The sequence below is a fragment of the Aspergillus flavus genome, chromosome 6, assembly GCF_009017415.1.
Source record: "Aspergillus flavus chromosome 6, complete sequence".
NCBI classification, from domain to species: domain Eukaryota; kingdom Fungi; phylum Ascomycota; class Eurotiomycetes; order Eurotiales; family Aspergillaceae; genus Aspergillus; species Aspergillus flavus.
Window position 1 is genome coordinate 2,109,645 of NC_092410.1, and position 9,691 is coordinate 2,119,335.

At 28.2% G+C, this 9,691-nt stretch overlaps 2 protein-coding genes across 2 annotated transcripts; one reads left to right on the forward strand and one right to left on the reverse strand.

The window, feature by feature from the left end:
* Positions 1-543: 543 nt before the first annotated feature.
* Positions 544-4,108, reverse strand: F9C07_1768937 (WD domain protein). Its single transcript, XM_041293866.2, has 3 exons — positions 3,664-4,108; positions 2,841-3,610; positions 544-2,791 (listed from the first exon to the last, which is right to left on the reverse strand). Exons 1-3 carry the CDS (start codon positions 3,999-4,001, stop codon positions 1,095-1,097), a joined length of 2,805 nt encoding a protein of 934 aa, XP_041149109.1. The 5' UTR covers positions 4,002-4,108; the 3' UTR covers positions 544-1,094.
* A 345-nt stretch (positions 4,109-4,453) lies between these two features.
* F9C07_2205093 (DNA-directed RNA polymerases I, II, and III subunit RPABC5) lies at positions 4,454-4,853 on the forward strand (the record flags this gene model as incomplete). The annotated part of the gene is made up of 4 exons (XM_071509599.1): positions 4,454-4,489; positions 4,546-4,604; positions 4,669-4,755; positions 4,811-4,853. 4 exons carry the CDS (start codon positions 4,454-4,456, stop codon positions 4,851-4,853), a joined length of 225 nt encoding a protein of 74 aa, XP_071367830.1.
* Between the last annotated feature and the right edge of the window lie 4,838 nt (positions 4,854-9,691).

Here is a 9,691-nt window from a genome sequence, read left to right on the forward strand (position 1 = left end):
TGTGTCAGATCTTGGGGACCAGTAGTACATTGTTTTGAGAGTTTAACTTGGTCTTCAGGAAGGCCAACGTGGAATCTCTGAGTTTTTATATGTTAATTTCCACTCGACGGTGGCAGCCGCTTCGATGGGGTCTTTATTAATAGGAATAAGGATGATGTATTACAAAATAATATACCCATTGGCAGTGTCAACAGTGCTAAGCTAGGTAAGACGGAAGCTCCAACGATCTATGATTTTACTGCAATCTGGTGTAATACATGTGCGTTATCGTAGATGGGTCTAAAGGCATAACGACTACCTTGTTTACGGACACAACGACATCACCTTGAAGAGCTGTACGCCTATCCCTGGGGGCTTATAGGCTCGCAGGGTAGCACGTGGTCACGGTGTATAAACTTACTCTGCATATTCAAGCGAAGAAAGAGAACGGAGGTAAGAAAAGCGAAAGAAATGAAACAATTATAGGTTATATTAGTTTTTGTACGGTCCTTTCAACAGTATTATTATACATAGCATAAGATCCTGGTGCTTGCATTGTTAACAAGTATAACTAGATATATTATACCATTTTTATTTGTTCCTAAGGACACGCTCAGCTAAAAAAAAAGTGTGGCCTTAGATTGTTCGGTTTTATATGGAAAGGTCGATTCAATATCCAATGCTCACCATCCTGTTAATGACTCAGGCCAGTCAAAAATGATATGATCACGAATGAGCCATCAACACAAGACAGACATATGTTGATAATGTTTGGTTCTCATCCCTAGAAAGTTATAATTCCCCAAATTCAAAGTACTTCCCATGTAATCATAGCCGTGGTACTAGATGGCCCCATATATAGCGCAGCTACAGGCAGTCTGGGATTCCGTGGAGCTTCTCTGCAAGACCCCATAGCTGTACAGAACCGGGAATTATAGAAACATAAGTAGCACTTAACAAACCAACAGGGAACTTCTCCCCTCCCCTTGACATTGTATAAAGTGGTTTAAGGTAGCAAGGTCACTGACAATGCAGGGTACACGCAAGAGCCGGATAGACACTAGTCAATATCGCAATGTATTTCCGAGGAGAGATAGCTTCTAAAACCTGAATGACTAACCAGAGAGAGCTTGCACAACATCCTGGAACAAAACACTAGCAGAAGGTAAAACAAATGGAGAACCATTAAAGATCCCAGCCAGTTCTTTGCTTTGTGGAGGTGGTGCTTCCAAGCTGTCCATAAGTGTTTGTGAAGGATGCCGGTATCTGCTACCATACACACTGTTTCCAAGTAACCCTACCAGTCCAGAATTGACCTTATCCACCAAGTCTTGGGACGGGAGGGCCTGAGACGTCTTCTTGCTGCAACCAAGTCTTTGCACATCTGCTGCCACATCCAGCACAATATAATCACCTGATCGTGAATCAGGCAGCAAGGCATAGGGGCTTCTCCCTAGAGGCAGCTGGCCAAGCAAGGATAATGACTGCATATCATACACCTGAACAAAGTGCTTGCGTCCTTTTTTGGGCGCAGTAGGACTTTGTAGATGCTGTACAGTGACAGCGAAAGTTTGTGTATTTGGATCCACTGCTAAAAGCCGGTATGCCTTATCATTATGGGAGTAATCCACTTCCAAGTTGTCCGGTGTCCTTACTATATCATTAACTGTATCCCAAACAGATACAGACTGTGTTGAGGCGATAACAAGGTGGCACCCTAGGAACCTTGCCACACATGGATCCCCTGGATACAACCCAGCTCTACTGTAACGGACAGTACAACTTTGGACATCAACAAGAAGGGCAATCCCAGGACTCCCAGGGTGCACTGATTGTAGGCATACAGCAAGCACAGAACCATCTTGCGAAAATGCTAGGGAAGCCATGCTCACACTGTCAAAGTTTTCGCCGCTGATGTAACCTTTCAAATCGACAGTATTCCGACATTTCCAAGTCTCGAGCTGCTCTTCACCATGCCCCATCTTCAATCCACTGCGCTGTCTACTGCTTGGGCACCACAAGCGTAAAACCGCGTTGCTTCCAATTGTTGCAAATTCATGGCTAACTGGCCGAGATGCAAGATCTAAGACCGGAACCGGGCCCTTCATTGAAAAATGGGGCCCGTCAATACGCGTCACCAGTTCCCACAAGTCAGACGACTTGCTCCATTTCCAGAACTTCAGAAATATCTCTTGATAGCCTGCGGCAATGCTGCGCATACCAGTCCCATTGCAATCAAGAGCCTCAATATCATGGGGGTTGGGGCTCCATATATCAACTGTAGACATCCACTTCCCATCAGGAGAGACACCTAGGTGAGTGACATTTGGTGCTGCAATCTGTGAACCATCCGGACTGATTTTCAAAGTTGTCGCATTACTGCGCGCGAGAGCCTGACGAGATATATGATTATTGGAATGGATATCGTATGTCTGGAGGACACAGGAATTTGCCGGGCGGTGACCTTCATGGGTGACTTGACGTGAGGCTGGCACGGCTATCAAGAGCCGATCACAATATTGTGGGTGAAGTATGGCTGCAGCTGGTGTGGGTCGTAGGTATACCCCTACCCTAGGTTTGTTTATCTGTGAGTACGACTGCAGACCAGTTATAGTAGCGAAAGGTTGTAGCTCTCTCGCCGACAAAACTATGATAGAGTTATCAGCTAGCTTGATGGCATACGAGTTGCCAGTTGAGGAGACCACTATGTTGCAGATTGGGGAAGAAAGGTGTGGAAGAAATTGCTTCCGACCTGTATCCAATTGCCATAACACCATAACAGATTCGTGACCTCCAGATATAACATAATTACCTGCATAAATGTTTAGCCATTTCTCGCGACCATACTGCGATAAACATACCATCAATTGACCAGCGTACTACATTAACAAGGTCCCTGTGCCAATGCAGCCGTCTAGGAGTCATGGTCTTCTCGCCTCTGCGGTGCTCTTCTTTACCAACAAGGTTTAGAATGTCGTGATATATCAAGATAGACCCATCCGAACTGCCTAAGGCCAAGTCAATGCTGGTTGGACCCTTCTTGCTATTCACACTTTGTCCTTCAACCCGAGACGATGCCGTAGAACACCGAATATCGACACAACTAATGTTGACAGGCAAAGCTACCTCTTTCCAGGTATATTGCATAAGTTCCGGATCATTTTGGCCTGGACTTTGGTATCCAATGAGTACACGCTGGCCGCTGTATGCAATGACAGCTTGGCCATCAGAGATGCACTTTATATGGTCAAGCCGAGCGCTTGTTTCGAGGATGACAGTTTCGTGGAGGTTCTTCTCATCTAGGTGAGCGACAACGATCTCCCTTTTCCCAGCTTTGTGATCTCGCAGAATCAGCAATGCAAGATCTTCTTTACCTTTATTAGCATAATAGGACGGGCTAGCTGAGATAATTTTGCGGCCAATGGTCCAATGTGAGACTTGTTTGCCAGCTAGCCAATCCCACTTGCTAACAGAACCAGCCGAGGTAACTATGTAAAGATACTCCTGACTGGCTGAGGAAAGACTGTATCCGATGATGCTCTGATTTGGCTTCAACTGTAGTGTCCGAAAGAGACGAGAGGTTGCGACAGAATAAACATGAACGGCTGCCTCAAGCCCGACAAAAAGGTACCTATTTGTTGGTTTAGAAAACTATACGATAGTCATTTAAAGGAGAGGACATACCCCTCATCGCGGGTAAGTATTGGGTCTATGTTGGTATACTGTCCCGCAACTGGCGTAGATAAAGACCAAGGTTCAAGGAGTGCAATCTCGTTCTGGTCGATGCTATGCAATGACGAGCTATTTGCGACACGTACTGCCTGATGGTTGTCATTCTTAGCTTTTGGGGGATTGGACATTGGTGGCCGCAAGCTTTGCTTGATTTCATCCTTGTCTCGGGAAGTGCGACGTCGCTTGACTCGCTCTCTCTCGGTGCGAATCAATTTGTCTTGCGCAGCATCGCTGGCTCGGGATCTTTTGGAGAGACGCATCGAAGGGTTAGAACCGTCAGAACCCGACATTGTTCAGAAAATCCCGAGATGTTGAATAGTCCGGTGACAGTATATCTAGGGAAAGGGATTCATGATCTCGTGTTGGTTGTTTGATAGTACTGTAGTGCTGAAAGTGCTTCTAGAGGACGCGAGACTTTTTTTTTTTTTTGGTACTATCCTGCATCATGGAGCGGCTGCTACTAACTAGTCTCTTCTAGGTTAGACTAGCTTCCTTAAGTGGTAACAAGTGGGTACTTCCATACTGGAATCTTTTCATCCATTGAAGAAAGTCTCAGCACTAGTTGGATGATTATCTTGAATACTTCCATCCATCCTTCAAGTCAATCTTTCCGTAATAATAGGGCACAACAGATATTACGCGCCAACTTTACACTTAACCACAGCGTACGGCAACTGTTCTCTCGGCGTATCCTGTTTCCCTAGCAGTCTAGTCACTTCTTATAAGTGAAGCACAACCAAAGATGATTATTCCTGTCCGGTGTTTTTCATGTGGCAAGGTAAGCATCATGCCCTTTGTTAGCTTCTTGCTGCGGCTTATATAGGGGTCGATTAGGTGGTTGGGGATCTTTGGGAACGTTATCTACAATTACTGGACGAGGGTGTTGCGGATGGGTATGCGATACACTTTCCCTCATTATTTGTAGTATTTGCGCGGTTTCTAATCAGTGGTTCCAAGTGATGCTATGGATCAACTTGGTTGCAAGCGGTATTGCTGCCGTAGAATGATCATGACCCATGTGGATTTGATTGAGAAACTTCTTCGGTAAGTGCCAACCTTGAATGTGACTGACTGTCTACTGAACTATGTCGCCTTGTAGGTATAACCCAACAGAAAGAGATCGTGCAAAATCTCAAATGTAACTCGATTGAACCTTCACTGGAGCTGATTTTTCACATCAAATTATTTTCCGAGATGGTGATGACGGATGCTCAACTTCTGAATTTATTGGCTGTGTGAGAAATAGGCCAACACTGAATATCCGTCGTCTCGGGTTTTATGGGGTAATTGGGCGCATTAACTGCTGCTGTAATGCTCGGTTATATCAAGCTTGCAGTATGCTATTGGTATTCTTTGAAAGTGGCCGTCCATTCCCGGTATCGACAACTTTGGGGCTATTGAACAGGTCCCCGATTTGCGAGGCAAGATACGCTTTTGTTACCTTTTGAGGATATGGAAGTTTTAGGGGAAATTTGCTTCTGTCTTGCAAGTCTTAGCCTGTCTTGAGTGTTCGTCTCACCCTTTTCTTCCTATCTCTTCTACTTGGTCTTCTAGGTAGGTGAACCACTTAAATACTTTTTTTAAATTTATAGTAATAGAAGATTTTAAATGAAATCTATTACCTATTTTAACAATTTTTTTACAATAGTTATCTTTTTATAATGTTTTTATATAAATATTCAATTTTAATTTTACACTAATATAAAATTTCAGATTTTAGTTATATTTTTAAAAGTAAAAAATATTATTTTTTTAAATTTATTTTCTAGTATTATAATTTCTAGTTATTTTTATTTATTAATAAATATTTATTCTATTAGCTTAGTTAATTATTTTTTTTAATATTAAATTATTATTATAATTATATTTTTTATAGAATTTTTTTATTATTAGTATATTTACTAGTAAAAATATAGATACTATACTTTATATATAATCTTTTTAAATAATAATAATTATTTAAATAAAGTATTTATTATTTCTAATCTATTATTAAATTATAATTTTTAAATTATAAGATTTTTAATATATTATTTTATAGCTATAGTAATATATACTATTTTAATGAAAACTTAATTAATTTTTAATTTTTAATTATTTAAAATAAGTAAGGATTTAATATTTTTTTTATTATTTTTTAATTTTTATATTTTTCTAATATTTGAATAATATAAAGTTATTTATTATATATATAGTTATTATTAAAATATATTATTTAAAAATAATAGTTATATATTAATTCTATTATAGAATAATGATATTTATATTTTTTTAGTTAATAATATAATTTTTTATCTTTTTTCTTATTTTATTTAACTCAATAAATTTAAATTTTTTATAATATTTAAATCTATTTATACTATATAGTTTATATATAATCAAATATTTATTATATTATTAATTTAATTAATAAAAATCTTTTATTTTTATAATAGCTTAATTTTAATTTATTATATTTAATATAGTTTTAATATTAATATTTTTAATTTTAATTATAATAATACTATTTTTATAGTATATTAATGAATATTATAATTTATTAATTTATATTCTTATTTTATTTTAAAAATTTTCTAATATTTTTAGATATTTTAAAAAATCTTTTTATATTAAAATTATAGCTAATCTATTAAATATTATATTTTTTATTTAAAGAATTAATTTTAATTAAAATTTAATTTAATTAATTAATATTTAAAATAGATTTATTATATTAAATTAATATTATTAGAATTATTTATTTTATAGATTAGTATATATTATATATATTTTTTAATTAATTTTATAATAGCTTTATATTATAATTTATTATTAATCTATTTAAATTTATTAAATTTATTAATTATATAATCAATTAATTTATTAATTTTATTTTTATTAAATTAGCTATATTATTATTTTGTAGTATTCTATAGATTATTTTAATTTTAATTAATATATAGCTATATTATTTAATTTATATAAATTATATAAATTATAAATTAATTTAATATAATTTATTTATTATTATTTAGTTTATTTTCTTTATATTATTCTATTTTCTTATTAATAAATCTATATTAATATTAAATTATATAAATCTAGGTTTATTACTAGTTTTCTTTAAATCTTTATTAATTTTAAAATTATATTATATATTATAGATTTTTTTAATTTTATTATATAATTTATTAATTTCTATAGTAATATTAAATTATATAAATCTTATCTTTTTTGATAATTCTAATTTATTTTTTAGTATATTTATTTACCAAGACTTTTAATTTAATTAATAATAATTTTTTTATTAATAGTTTTTTAATATATATTCTATTTTTTTTATAATTATAATAAAGCTTTTTATACTTTTAACATTTTCTTTTTTTAAAAAAATATTTTTTAATTAATCTTATTTTTTAATATTATCTAATTTTATAGATTTTAATCTATAGAAATTATTATATTTAGTATCTATATATTTTTATTAATTACTTAATATATATTTTTTTAAATCAATAACTAGTTTTTTAGATTTTATTATTCTATTTTTTATAAGTTATTTATAATAATAATTATTTAATTTAATAGTAAAATTAATTATTTTATATATTTTTTAAAACTATTAATAAAGATTAATATATAGATTTTTTTATTCTAGTCTATTTTAAATATAATTTACTAAAATTCTACTATATAGATTAATATACTATTTTATTAATATAACTATTTTAATTTATATTTAACTAGTATCTTAATATTAATATTTTAAAAATCTATTTAAAATATTTATATAGATTTTTTAAATTAATAAATAATTTTTATATAATATTTGATTTATTATTTAGAATAATTTTATAATATTTCTAAATATATAATTTAAATTAACTCTATACTATTTTATATATATAAATAAATATAAAAATAATTTTATTAATTTTATTAATAAGATTTTTTTTATTTATATAAATATATATATTTATTTATATTAAAAATATTTATAGTTTTAAATAAATTTTATTAAAAAACTTAGTTTTTAGATATTTTATTTTTTTAATTATATTTTTAAATATTATTAATAAATTGAGTAATTATATTTTTTATTTGTTTTAGCTCTTTTTTATAGTTGTTTTATTTTTAAAATTAATTTCTATTAATAAAATATTTTTAACTAGAGTCTTTTTACTATTAAATAATTAAGATATTATATTACTAATATTGTAAATTTAAATATAGTATAATTTATATAGATTAGTAATTAATATATTATATATAAAACTTTATTATTAAATTTAAAATTAATTAATAAATTATATTTTAAAAGTTACTAATTTAAAGTTATTTTTTAATTTCTATTATTATTAGATTATAATTTTAATAGAATAAAAATTATTATAAAATTACTATTAGTATAAGATTACTATTAATACTAGACTACTATTATTATAAAAATATAGTTAATATAAAACTACTATTAATAACTAGACTATTATTATTATAGAGATATAGTTAATATAAAATTATTATTAATACTAGATCTAAATATAAAAAGTAAAGTATATTAAATATATATACTTAATAATTAGAAAAGTATAAATAAATTAAAATTAATTATACTATTAAAAGTAACTCTATAATAATAATTTAAATTAATTATAAAAAACTAAATTAAATATATAAATAAATATTCTTATATATTCTTTTTATTATATTATTACTATAACTTTTTATATCAATAATATATTATATTTTATTAATACTATAAACTTATTATATATTATTACATTATATTATATTACTATTATAATATATATAATTTTATTACAGTAGCTAATATTAGTATTTATAGTTCTTTCTAAATAACTACTAAATAAATAATTTATTAGATATCTTCTATTTAAAAATTAGAGATCATTATCCTATTTTATTATTCTATCTTAAATATCTATCTTTAATAAGATACACTAGACAAGGATCTATAACAATTCTTTATCTAAAAATTATATATAAAGAATCTTAGAAGTCTTTAGCTATAAATTTATATAATTATATGAAAAATTATAGTAAAAAAATTAAGAACTAGTTTGTTATCTTTAGTATCTATTATCTAGTGCTTTGACTACATATCCTTATCTAGTTAATAGATCCTCTATTCTAACTAGTAGATATTCCCCTGATATTAATTTTGTTTAAAAATATAGAGTTGTAATATTTTAAATATTAAATTAAATTTTTCAATTTATAATATAATAATATATAAAATATTAATAATAATTAATTTATTTTAGTTATTTTATAAATATAGAATATAAACTTATAAATATTATTTTAAAAAAATATTAATAATTTTAATTTAATTATTAATTTTAAAATAAAAAATAATAAATAATAAACTTTTAATTTATAAATAATAAATTAGATATTTTTAAGGTTTAATAATAAATTTAAAATAAATTATATAATTTTTAAATATATTAAATATATAAATATTTTATTTAAATTAAATAATTAATAATAATTAATATAATATTAAATTTTTAACTAAATAATAGAAAAAATAAATTTTATAAATATATTTTACTAGATATATCTAAATATAAATATTATATATAAAATTTTTTCTTTTATTATTTAAAAAATAATAATTTTAAATCTAGTAATCTATATAATAATATATTTTAGATTAATAATATTTATAAAATAAAAATTAATAAAGTTTAAATTTTTAAGATAGCTATTTATAAATTTATTATAATAAAAATAAATTAACTTTATTTTTAATATATTATAAATAAAAATAAAAAATTAATTTTTATAGAATAAATATTTTTTTTATTTGTTATATTTAAATAATATTATTATAAAGTATTAATTATAATTTTTATTTAGAATTTTTGAAATAGATTATATAATATTATTTTTTTATAAATTTTATAAATTTAATGCTAAATATTAAAAAATATAAATAATTATTTTTTGTTAACTAATTAAATATAGTAATTTA

What these genes read in the sequence shown, in the direction of transcription:
- F9C07_1768937 (XM_041293866.2), bottom strand. Translation starts at nt 4,001, where the DNA reads ATGTCGGGTTCTGACGGTTCTAACCCTTCGATGCGTCTCTCCAAAAGA. An exon ending in ATACTTACCCGCGATGAGGG is followed by an intron (nt 3,611 to 3,663) that starts GTATGTCCTCTC and finishes ACCAACAAATAG; the next exon opens with GTACCTTTTTGTCGGGCTTG. An exon ending in AGTACGCTGGTCAATTGATG is followed by an intron (nt 2,792 to 2,840) that starts GTATGTTTATCG and finishes ACATTTATGCAG; the next exon opens with GTAATTATGTTATATCTGGA.